The sequence below is a fragment of the Misgurnus anguillicaudatus genome, chromosome 16 (assembly GCF_027580225.2).
Source record: "Misgurnus anguillicaudatus chromosome 16, ASM2758022v2, whole genome shotgun sequence".
Lineage (NCBI taxonomy): Eukaryota > Metazoa > Chordata > Actinopteri > Cypriniformes > Cobitidae > Misgurnus > Misgurnus anguillicaudatus.
Genome location: NC_073352.2, coordinates 26,824,201 through 26,837,297, shown reverse-complemented (window position 1 = coordinate 26,837,297; position 13,097 = coordinate 26,824,201). Strand labels below are relative to the sequence as shown.

At 37.4% G+C, this 13,097-nt stretch overlaps 1 protein-coding gene across 6 annotated transcripts in view; it reads left to right on the top strand.

Annotated features, from left to right (window-relative positions):
• The window catches only part of rapgef2b (Rap guanine nucleotide exchange factor 2b), a 133,429-nt gene that overhangs the window by 33,125 nt on the left and 87,207 nt on the right, over positions 1 to 13,097 (top strand). For all 6 annotated transcript variants that reach the window (XM_055178621.2, XM_055178615.2, XM_055178610.2 and 3 more), the window contains exons 2-3: positions 4,727 to 4,797; positions 8,637 to 8,693. In XM_055178621.2, coding sequence (XP_055034596.1) covers positions 4,727 to 4,797; positions 8,637 to 8,693 — 128 coding nt within the window. The remainder of the gene's footprint in view (positions 1 to 4,726; positions 4,798 to 8,636; positions 8,694 to 13,097) is intronic.

The following is a 13,097-nucleotide window of genomic DNA, read 5'->3' as shown; positions in this document are numbered from 1 at the left end:
GAAATATAATGTGCGTTCACTACAAATCGTATATAAGCCAGGTGACCAACAAAATCTCCAGTACCCTGGCTGATCCTTTTTTTATAAAAAACATGTGTGCGGCATGCCAGATTTTGCATTTGCTTATATTTGGGGCCATTATGGCTAAAGCTTTCTTCCTTAAAATTACATTTATGCATGATAGAAGCTTTCATGCAAAGTGACTTACGGTGCATTCAAGCAATTTTTTCAGCATTTCCTTGAATTCAAACCCACAACCATTGCACTGCTAACACATTGCTCTACCAGTTAAGCTACAGGAACATGATGTGTGCAGAACACATACAGATAGGCTTGATTCTGTACAGTATCATGGTTTGCTTATTGACTTTTACAAAGGCTTATCAAGGCCACAGTTAAACAACTACAGTACTATTGTTTGCATAACCCAGTGATTTCATCATTCCTACTGTACGCACTACCTGGTTTCAGTGGGGTTTCACCCGCAGCTTGTTACCACAATATCCACTGATTCCCATGAGAGTTGCATAACCACTGTGGGCTGAGTGCCATGGGTTTCAAATATTGTGTTTGACCAATCACAAAACACAGTAGTCCCTTTGTTAGAAAGCACTTTAGGAGGAAGCAGTCACTCACAATGGCGAGAGAAAGCGAGTGTTGCCTTTCGTAAAATGTAGGAAAAAGTGAACAGTGGTTTTCGTGGTGGTGATTCTTCACAGATTCGCCCTTTGTATTGTATGTAAACAATGCATTGTAAACTGTACCCACTACATAATGTGCAAATGATTCAGACCTGTCATGCAAGTTGCTGGCTGTGATGTGCCGAAACAGATGATCTTGCTTTCCTGAAATGCAGCATGTGGTTTCACGTCAGTGCTGCTTGTTATGGTTTGATATATGGCACTTGTGTGAAGTATGCTTTATAGTAGGAGTGCATTACAGTAGATTGCTTTATAATGCATGTGCTTTATAGACAAAGATGAATGTCAAATAGTGTTTACAAAAATTTGCCCTGTATGTTAAATAATAGAATACTTTTTTGTTAAATATTATTATTACAGTATATTTCTGTAGCCACATTTTTAAGGTTGCATGTTTACCTTTGTTTAAAATCTCGGTAACAGATGTAATCTTGTGGGTTATTTTCTTATTTATCCTCACTGTGAGATATTAAGACAACCCTGATAACTTTAAAACAATTTAGCTGTCGCACTTTTGAACTCTAGCGTAAAGAAAGGGAATGGAGTAAAATCTCATGGGAATGAAAAAATGGGGTTCTGCACATTCTTTCCATGTTGAAATTTGAAAATAATATTGAAGGGGGAATAAAGAAAGCCACAGTGTTTTGGTAAAGCTTCATTCCACCCAGTAGAGGTGCAGTTTCTGACTGTGTATAGAGCTGGATCTGAATCAATGAAATCCTGCACCGGTCTGACATCTAGTGGTGGATTTGGGCAGTGTCTAAACATGCAAGCCAGAAGATCTTTTCTCAGTTACAGCCAGTGGTGCTCGTAGTAGTAACCACCCAGAACATCCTAACAATTGCATAGCAATGTGCTAAAATCCACTCAAAACTCCCGAGTAACCATTACATGCCAGCATCACGATAGAGACAAACAAACACCACTTATGTTTTCTTTAATAAATGTTAAATCTTAATTTGGATTTTTGATATCTTCCATAAAGTGATGTTCACTTTCCTGGACGTCATATGTGAATGTAAACTAATGGAGTGTAACATAAACAAAATAAAATTAACAATGTTTAATAAACAACGTAAAATTCAAAGTGTCGTGAAATCTACATTTAAGTACCTCACTATATTTATGCAAGGAACTTAGTTGACACCGTTTTACAGATTTTTGATTTTCCAGGTAATCAATATTAACGTTTTAGTGTAAAATTACATATTTTACACTATGCACTATGTACTCATTTGTAGGGCTGTCACGATTATGAAATTTGGCTGACGGTTATTTGTCTAATAAATTGTGCCGGTTATGACGATTAATTGTCTGTTTTATTCCTTTGAAATTTAATTCTCATACATTTTTTTGTTTGTTCAAGAAATATTTTTTTACACAAATATGTCTTTCAAAAATGGAAAATTCTTCATAAGAAATAAACACAATAAAGTGTCTGAAAAGTAAAATGACTGAAAATAAAAATGCATTCAAAATAAACTGACTATAACAGAACAGGCTTTAAATAGTAGCCAATCTGATAGGAGACATCTGATACTGTTTCGTTTATACAGGCTCTGCAGCTCCCCCTTGTGTTTTTAAAGAGATGTGCAATCATTGCGGTGATCTGAAATCATCACAATGAGGTCAAACAATTGCGATGAGATCATTATTTCACCATTGTGACAGTCCTAGTCATCCGTCTAATGCAGCGTTTCTCAAAGTGTGGGGTGGCCCATAGACTGTAAAAAAAAGGACGACGCCCGTTCGCTCTCTTCCATTGGTAAAAAGTTAAGCCGTCAGTGTCTCGATACGGTGCTGACATCTTGGGTCTTGAGTCTGTGCAGTAGCGATTTCGGGACCAGTCCTGCGCAGTAGTGAGCAGGAAGTAAAGCCGCGAAAGCAAGGCCTCGCTCTCGCAGAATGCACGTGTCACATCTGTCAATCATGACGTGACACCACTGTTTTTATAACTAACTAAAAAACAAACACTTGAATTTACTTCAGCGTAATAAAAAATACAGTAATGATAGAAACCAGCTTCGGACAAAAGACAGTTGAAGTGTAATTAAATTGTTTAGTTGGTATCAAGTCCCATTGAATAACATGGGGAGGCGGGGTTTATGACCTATACTGGAACCAGTCACTAGGGGGCGATCGAGACAATTTGGCTTCACTTTTCAGGGCTTGTGCGGCACGCTTGGGTGGGCCCCACTGGTGGGGAATAGGAACATTACAAGTGGGGCGTGACAAACGGGAGGAAATTTGCAAAGAGACAAAATGCAAACACAGTTACATTATTATTATTTACTTTTGAACAGTCTTATTTCATGCAAAGTGATAATACATTTGCACGTATATTTTTTCTATTAAAAGTACTTAATGCTATTATGTTTTAAAATATGATGTGATTAAATACATTTCAACATGTAAACTTAAAGCCCAGTGTTGGGGCGATTGGGGACAGGTGGGGCTTGGAACCCTTCCCTACCTCCAAAGTGGGAAAAGGCAGAAAAAGTTACATTCATTACAGTGCATTTCAATTAAAACCAGTTTGTACATTGTTCTTGTTATTTAACCTCAGTCACCATTATACTGAAGTGTTATCGTCTTCACAGGTGAACTTTTTTTTCACTGCATCTTCTCTTTTCTGATACGTGGGCAAAACTGTCACTTTTAATGGCATGAAGTTTCTAGCCTTAAACACTTAATTTATTTGGTTGAATATGAGTGCATTATCCGGGTGCATACTCATAGTGCACTTAAAATAAGAATAGTGCAAAAGTATGCAATTTGGGATGCACCTATTCAAAACTCAGTGTCTCACTTTAACCAAATGGATCAGTGATTTTTATGACATCATTCTGCACATCCGCTTCTCTTCAGTTTCCAGACGGTGAGACTAAATGCTATCATAAAGGGAGAGATGCCACTAAATGTGTCTCACCATAGTTTCTAGTTTTTACTGGGACTTTAGATATCCTCAGTTGTGCAGAAGTGTACATAAAAAACATTGCTAGTTCTTCATCTTAACCCGCATCCCCTGCAGTGTGCTGTGAGTAACAGCAGGGGGGGACAAAGCATAAATAATTCTCAGTTCACACCCTCATTTGACACAGCAAAAGATGGAGGTCACCATTGGTTTCCAATACCATACATTCAGTATGACCTTGTCCTCTGTAACCTTTTGTAGGGGGCCAATAAAACTGCATGTATCTATGATATCTGAGAGTAAACGCTGGATCCCCAGCCCCTCATTGCTTAGCATGCCTTCAGACCAAATTTTTTAGAAATATCACATGATGTCCTATTTGGCTTCAGCCTGTCCTGATCTATATACTGTATAGTCAAGTCTGAGGTTTAACTCTTTGATTCCTGTTGTTGTTGTTAAGTAATCTGATAGTTTCAACAGAGGAGCCGGAGGTCATTTGTGCTTTATCAGAAGGCAAATGTTTAGTGAGCAGTATGTTTGCATTTGTGTTGTGCGTTCCCCGCCACACACAGAGTCTTTTGGTTCATAATCAAGTGAGCCTGTGTCCCAACATAGAACCCCTTTTGTTCTCTTTGCTATCCAAGCATGGCTTTGTGAGTACAAAGGCGGCCCAGTTCTGGCGTCAATGATCCTGTGCACACGGAAGGGGACAGGGTGGCGTTGTGTGCTCGGGTACATAGATCCACTGTAGTCTGTTTGTCTGGAGAACCACTTGTAGTTCAAGCGTTCTGTCTCTGATGATGAAAAGGCTTGTTTGGAGACGTCAGGCTGTGTGTTTAGTTCTATGTTGGAAAGCTTGTTTGAATTGTATAAATGAAACTAACCAGGGATTTGTTAAAAGCTTGTGTTTCAAGACATCCCAAGAATGCACAGATATTAGAAGATGCACATATTTTTTTTTTAAATACAGAGGAATTTTCCTTTTTTCTTTTAACCAGATTTGCTTCTTACCTTGACATAAATCTCTTCTCATCCTTCAATGATATTTTTCAGAGTGTGTTTGCTATTAAAGATGAATAGACCTTGACCTTTTCTTTTTTATTACTTGCAGGACTTGGAGATCGTATATTCCTACTTGCATGGCATGGAGGCGCTGTCCAATCTTCGGGAACATCAGCTGAGGTAAAACTAAGGAATGGATTTGATAAATGGCTGAATAAATGAATGCATGAGTTTTTTTTTGGCCTAAGATATGATAGCTGATATATCTTGTGTACATTTATGGCGCTTTTCCATTTGATAGTACTGTTCGGTACAGCTCACTTTTGGGGAATTTCTCTATTGTGTACACTGCCTAGTACCCAATAATTTTTACTCGGTTGAGGTTCCAAGCGAGCTGTACTTATGCTAAAACGTGATGTGTAACACTGTAGATCAATGATTGGTCAGAGAGAATCGACACTACCAGCGTCACTGCTAAATGCAAGATTAGCTTGCCATCGTGTGCCGTCAAACAAGTGATGCCGTCATCTGTGTTTTATTGTTCATGTTCCCAAATTCCCTTTAAGCGGTTAAAAACATTGACATGCCAAATATCAAGAACACCTTTCCATTAATATGCTCTTTTCTGAGTATTTGTTTTTATTGCGTTTTTACTAAGGATGGGCACAATTAATCGATTGTTCGAGTATTTGAATGTGGCATTGGCGATTAATCACGGAAACAATGAACCTGTCGGTTTATTTATTTATTTTTTGTGGTTATGCGGCATTTGGATATCTGGTAAGCATTACAAGAGCCTGTGGTAGTAAAGACTGGGTGCGTGTTTGACCTCGATGTGAGCTGCGCGTTCACACTGGATGCGTTGGCAAAAACACGCTATTTGCGTGTGGTTGGACGCTTAAAGATTTTGGGGTGGTTTCCCGGACAGGGATTAGACTAGTCCTAGACTAAAATAAATGTAAGAGCTGTCCAAACTGCAAACATCTTGTACTGAAATATCTTAAAATACACCAGTGCCATTTGTTTCGATTCAAAATGCACACAAGTAATGTTTTTAGTAAGGTATGTTTGTTAAAACGAGTTATATTTCCTAATTGAACTAAGGCCTAGTCCTGGTTTAAGCTAATCTCTGTCCAGGAAACCACCCCTTTGAGTGTAATCGCTTTAATACTAGTAATTCGAGACATTCACATGGAAATTCGCGTCATGGGAGGGGCTTATGTAGCTCAAATTGAGTAAACTTACCAGATTGTTCGACCACTCACTTTCTTACAAACAAGATCCTTTTAATTCCTGTAATAGTTTTAAGATGTCTCATATAGCGAAGATCATTTGTCCTTCATTGTTGTTTTGTTTTTCTGCCTCCGCTCGCTTCCTGTAATCACGTCACTGTTAAAGCAAGCTCCTGATTGGTTAACGCGGCGCGAAAATTCGCCAAAGATTTTTCAGCTCGCTTAATTAGCGCGGAACGCAGCATTTGCCTTTACCGCGCCTCAGGAGGCCTATTCGGGCTTTGCATTGACTTAACATGTAAATCACTCACGCTTGACGCCTCTTCCACGTCTGGTGTAAACGCACCATTATGCGCACTTGCGCCGCGGCAACCCCCCCGGTCCATGCAACGCTGTTAAGCCAAACACACCTCACATCACTGCGGCACTATGGATGCAGTAATTTTCGGATTCACTTTACTAAGACGAAAATACAGTCAGTCCAGTGCAAAATGTACAGAGCTGTCACAAGTTCCCTCATATAATCTCATATTTAAAAGTCAAAAGATACCAGAGAGCCATACAAGCATTACATCTTGACTGAGAACAGGTGAGAGGATGACACAACACAGCTAATCGCTAAAATGATAGCAAAAGACTTAAAGCTGCTTAATGTTATGAAGCTTGTACTTTGACTGGATGTGTTTAAAAGCGTGCAGTTATGGTGCACATACACAACGTGATTTAAACTTTCTCTCCAGTACATAACTTAGTTTAAGTCTTGCATTTTGTGCAGATACATGCACGTTGTATAGTACATTTATGTTGTATCAAGCCTTAAAGGGACACTCCACTTTTTAAAAATATTTTCATTTTCCAGCTCCCCTAGATTTAAACATATAACTTTTACCTTTTTGGAACCCATTCAGCCGATTTCCGGGTCTGGCGGTACCACTTTTAGCATAGCTTAGCATAATCCATCGAATCTGATTAGACCATTAGCATCACGCTAAAAATAACCAAAGAGTTTTGATATTTTTCCTATTTAAAACTTGACTCTTCTGTAGTTACATCGTGTACTGAGACCAAACGGAAAATTTAATGTTGCGATTTTTCTAGGCAGATATGGCTGGGAACTATACTCTCATTCTGGTGTAATAATCAAGGACTTTGCTGCCGTAACATGGCTGCAGCAGGCGCAATCATATTACACACTGCCCGAAAATAGTTCCCTTGGTAACTTTCAATAGCAGGGGACTATTTTATTTAGAGTGCGTCATTTAAAAACCGCTTCAGTTTGTGTTTATTAACCATTTAGTTTCACTTCATCACGCAGCTATTCCTGTTAGAGGTTTCTGTTAGAGAACATTTAATTAATTAATAATCTAGTTTGTGTTCATTTTTCTGTCATAGTTTTTTATGAAAAATATTTTATTACCATGACTCGTATGCCCCGCCCCTTTGATTGCTCTGCCCCCAGTTAATTGAGTACTCGTTTTTCAGATCTATGGACTATAAGCGCCACTAAACTCCAATGGAAAAGCAAACTGAGCCAAAGTAAAGTGAGCTGAGCCCAGCTACATGGTACTGTACCCGAAAAGCGCCATTATAATGTACATTGTCAATTACTATTGGTTTAAGCTTTTGATTTTTAATTTTCAGTATAATTCCCAAAACCATGACCATATTACAAAGCAAGGATTGTTTTTCTTTGCTTTGTTAGAAAAGATCTAAGTTATGAAGATTTATTATGTGTATTAGTATAAGTTTTGCCAAACCACTTTTGGCTCAAGGCGGTAAATCTCTTAAAATCTCTCTCAATCCTGTATATACATGTGGATGTGTGTAAATGGGGATAAAAAGTCTTTGCTTCCTGATATTGGGTTCTAGAACTTTTTAAACCTTTCCTGACCCCCTCCAATACGCCTTCCGTGGTCCATACACATCTTTAGGAATGCTGGTGTCGGATGGATTTGTTGACCTTCTGCACTCCTACAGAGATGAATGTTTTTGAGGAATGTCTTTTGAAGAATGTTTTTGTACCTCAAAATGTTTTGTTCTGTGGCGATACACCCAAGTTTGCTTAAAGGAAAACACCACAGTTTTTCGATATTTTAATATGTTCTTACCTCAACTTGGATGAATTAATACATACCTATCTTTTTTCAATGCTTGCACTTTTAATCTTTGTACAGCACCTCATGAATGTGTTAGCATTTAGCTTAGCCCCATTCATTCCTATGGCTCCAAACAGAGATGAATTTAGAAGCCACCAAACACTTCCATGTTTTCCCCATTTAAAGACTGTTACATGAGTAGTTACATGAGTAAGAATGGTGGCACAAAATAAAACTTTTGTTTGGAGCCATAGGAATGAATGGATCTAGGCTAAATGCTAACACATTCAAGAAGCGCTGCACAAAGATTAAAAGTGCATGCATTGAAAAAAGATAGGTATGTATTAATTCATCTAAGTTGAGGTAAGAACTTAGTAAAATATAAAAAAAATGGTGGTGTTTTCCTTTAAACCACAGTTGCTAGTGTAAAACAACATCAAACTAGGACAATTTATGTACAGAGCTTGTTTTTCAAGTTCTGTACCTGTATGCAATTTTCCCTGAAATCATTTTTCAATTTAGGTTTTTATATTTGTTTCACACAGTATTTCATACTGTGTAAATAAGATACGATTTTCATTTGTGGTTTTCCAGCCATTTACTGTATTACGTTTGGATATGTCACTGACATTTTGTCTTTCTATCTTTCTATGTCCTCATCTTTATGTTTTTGTTTTATAATATGTTTCAGGATAATGTGCGAAACAGTTCGCTACGAAAGACACGAGGCCAACGAAGTGCTCTATTAGTGAGTAGAAACAATACTTTCAATCAAATTTCCCTTTCTTGTATCTTTTTGAAGTCATTACCTTTGTGTTCCCCCTATCTGGGATTTTAAGCATAAATGCAAACACTTTAGAAGTAACTGTAAATATAGGATGCTTTGAGAGACTCTTATTTAATTATGGTGCTATGATATGAATTTTGCTTAAGCAAAGGCATTATGTGTAGCACCTGCTGTGTTATAATGAGAAATGTTGTAGCTTAAAATGGCAGTGAGATACACACAGCTATTGATCTACAGGATCTAACACCCACTTGACCCACTTTAGATTTCCTTTCATCTGGAAATCATGGTTGTGTTTTTAAAATCCCACCTTGTATCCCATCATCATTGTTTGAAGTCTGTGCTGACATAGGGCTACCCGGCATCCAACGGTTTACGCCTTTGCCAAATATACACTCACTCAAACTCGTATGTATTCCCTTGGGTTCACCCGGACACTCCCCTTCAATTTCACACTCCATTTTTCCTTTCTGCCGAAGGAAGACAAAGCCTGTTCGTCTGCCTCCATGGGTCACTAGCCCTGTCAATGAAGGAGAACGTCTCATTTGCTCATTGTCGCTGATAGCATCTATCTATGGGTGGAAATTTGGAGCTGTGAGCTGTTAAGTACTGCGGCTGAATTAGGTCACTTTCACTGTGTGTGGAATATTTACTAGTGTCCAGTGTTTGGATGCCCGGCACATCCTCAGCCTGTAGGCGCAGCAAATAGCCATCACTCATTTATGAGATAATGAAGGCATTTATGTTGAAGTCTGAAAGAATGCAAAATTTACATAGTGGATAATGTTAATGAAAATCTAAGTATGACAAACATTTATTAAAGGAAAAGTTCACCAGAAAATTAAAATAATTTCTTAATCTAATCACTTTCATGTAATATCAGATGTATATGACTTTATTTAGTTGAACACAAATGAATAATTTTATATAAAAATGCCATAATGTTATCTACTTATTGGGAGACAACATGTGCAAGCTCCAAGAAGCACATCCATCCATCATTAAAGCGATACTCCAGCCAAATATCAAAATTACCCCATGATTTGCTCACCCGTGAGCAATCTGAGATACATATGGGTGATTCTCGCGAAATTAGACTTATTAGGTGTCATGAAACATTTTGATAAAAAAGTAAATGCAAAGTAAGACTATCAAAATAAGACACATACAGTTACAAACATCTCTTCGTGTACTATTTTGCACATGATTTCAAATGACATCATACAAACCAATTTTGTTGATTTTTCCACATTTAAGGGTAAAATTTTCATTACCGCAATGTGTCCATGACTGGATTTGGGTTCTTTGACATGGAAATATTTATAATTAAAAATCTAAAAATTAAAAAGCTTCAGTGCATGCATGTTATACTATAAACATTTACACTAAAGAAACATGTGGTATTTGGTGATCATTGGTAAATGTAGAGACAATAATAAGGAATATAAATGTGTCCAAGGCCAGTTTTCTCATTCTCCGCAACAATTTTCAATCATTGTTTAAGCTCTCAAGGAACTAACATTTTCAAAAAAAAAAATGTTGGAAGGGACATAATTGACTGTGACACTCAAGATGGCTACCAGGTAAGCAGTTCTTATTTTTTCTCTCCAGATAAAACTTGAAATTTTGTTGGTCATAGTACCTAGACAACTTTTTAGTTCTCATTACCGACACATAAGTTTGTAAATGCATATATTTAATGTAATATCATGTTGCGGTAATGATAATTTTTGATAATGATAATCTAAGAAATGTAAATAATTCTATAGGAAATATTTTTTAAATCCTCTTAAAATAATGTAAGTTCAGACCTTAAAGGCGGAGTCCATGATGTTTGAAAAACGCTTTGGAAAAGGAGACGGGCCGACTACCAAAACACACTTATAGCCAATCAGCAGTAAGGAGCGTGTCTACTAACCGACATCCTTGCCGGGTTGAATATGTGTGGGGCAGGTCTATCAACAGAAGGTCCAGATTCTATTGGGGTAGGGGCGTGTTTGGTTAGGTGATTTCAAATATCAACATTGGCTTTCAAACATCGTGGACTCCGCCTTTAATCTTATATGTGCAAAAAAAATTGCCTTCAATGGCTTTTGAAAAAAATCTGATGCTGGACACCTTTTACACTCTAAAAATGGCTAGGTTAATTTTGATCCATAATGGGTAAATATTGGACAGAACACGTGTTGGGTTAAAAATGACCCAATGTTGGGTTGTTGTTATGCAACCGTGGGATACAATAACCCAGCAGTTGGGTTAAAATAACCCATCATAACCCAAAAGTCTGGTTTTCGTGAGAATCACCCATATGTCCATATTTGGAGTTATTTTAGTAAATAAAAATTAAGCTAAAATAATATTAAAATAATAATATTAATAATAATAAAAATAAAATAATATTTTAGTTTATTTTAGTATTTTAGTGAAGTTATTTAAGTAAATAACTCCAAATATGCTTCTCCAAGCTTATATTTGTCGAAAACAAGTAGGGATGCTCCGATCGATGCCGCTACATCCAAAAGCCAGGGGGCGCTCTCGTGCAGAAACTCAAAATGCGCTGTAAACGAAGAACAATACACACGCAGCTGTGATGACACGCAGCTCCATGAAATGGCTGAAGGATATATTTATATTGCTGTTCTTCAAACCTTTTCAGGTATTTTCATGATAATAAAGAATATGTTTAATAATTATGTTTGACGAGTGTTGCTTTTTTAAATGCATGTTATAAACGACTCAAACTAACAGTGATTTTAGATCAATAAGGACTTACTGATCAAAAGCCGTAGTGCATGAAATGGATGTAATAAGATCGGCTGTCCGATTCAGAATAGTGATCGGCCACGTATTATTAGTGGAGATCGGAATTGATCGGAGCATCCCTAAAAACAAGGATTTTGTAAGAAAAAATTCCAGATTTTAAACTTTATAAACTATAATAGGTATATATAAACTAGCTTCCGGTAATGACACGTTCTTGGACTTACTCAATTCACGAGAGTCACCATGCAATGGACCTATGGCAACCAACGCTCACTACACTAAAACTCCTTCGTGAGTCCAAGATTGCCCTGTGTGGATTACCTCTGTGAAGGATGGATGCACTTTTTGGGGTTTAAAGTTGTTGTTCCCTGATCCCTGTTTTCTACCATTGTAAAGCTTGGAAGAGTAAGGAAATTTAATAAAATAACTCTTAATGTGTTCGTCTAAAAGATAATGGACATATGTAGGCTCGGATTGCTTGATGTTGAGTAAATCATGGGGTAATTCTGATATTTTGCTGGAGTATCCCTTTAATGTAATCTAAATGACACAAGTGAGTTAATATATGTCTAATATATGATTCATTTGTAAAAAAAAAATTGAGCTTATTTAGTGATCGATACATCTCATATTATTGTAAACTTTTAAATTCGCATGATACGGTCAAATATGGCGGCACGTCGATAATGTCGAATCTCAACGTGGTTTCTTGCATGTCACACATATGACAACTAGTCATGATGAGACATTTATATACCTAAGGGAAAAAATGAAATGCTAACAATTGTACACGACCCTATTAATGTTCAAACCTGACAAAATCTTACGGAAATCGTACGTATTTTACGAGGTGGCCAATTCGTATGAATTTGTATGAGCTCATTCATATTTTTTAGTACATGAATGTTTTAGGCATAATTTCATTTTGCCCCTGTGACGTTTGGGTACGGGGTGGGGCTTTATCTTTGCTTTTACTGTATTCACATCGTACAACTTCATATGAATTGTCCACCTCATAAAATACATACGGATTCCTGTGAGATCTGGTAGTCAAACCTCTAAAATAAATATTTTAACTTTGCAACATCTTTCAAGTAAAAGACATTATTGTTTACATTCCATTATTCTTCTTTTTGTGTGATTGTTTTTGCCTTGGATTAGACAACAAATTGGCAAAACAAATGCAGCTTACCTTTTCATACACAAGGCCACGTCTGATTGGCTGTGGCAGGGGTATGCCCAATATTCACACACAGCTGAACTGATGGATGTGCCTGTGTGTTTGAAAACAGCAGGAATAGGACATCGTCTGGCACCCTGCTGTTTATTGGCTGCGGGGAAGAGATGACACCAGAAGTTTTTTTTAAATCCTCTATGCTAATGATGAAAGGTTGTCTGTTTTGTCTAGCAGGCAGACGCCTATAATAGACGTTTATATTTAGGTTCACATTACCATCTGCCTACAGGTAAGGATTTGTTTGTGTGAGTCAGTCGTTGGTTTTATGTGGTTGTTTTTATTCACACATTTTCAAAACTCCCCGTGGAAAACTTTTTAAGTTCTAGTGATGCTTCATCAGCCCTGACGCTGCTTCTCAGTGACTC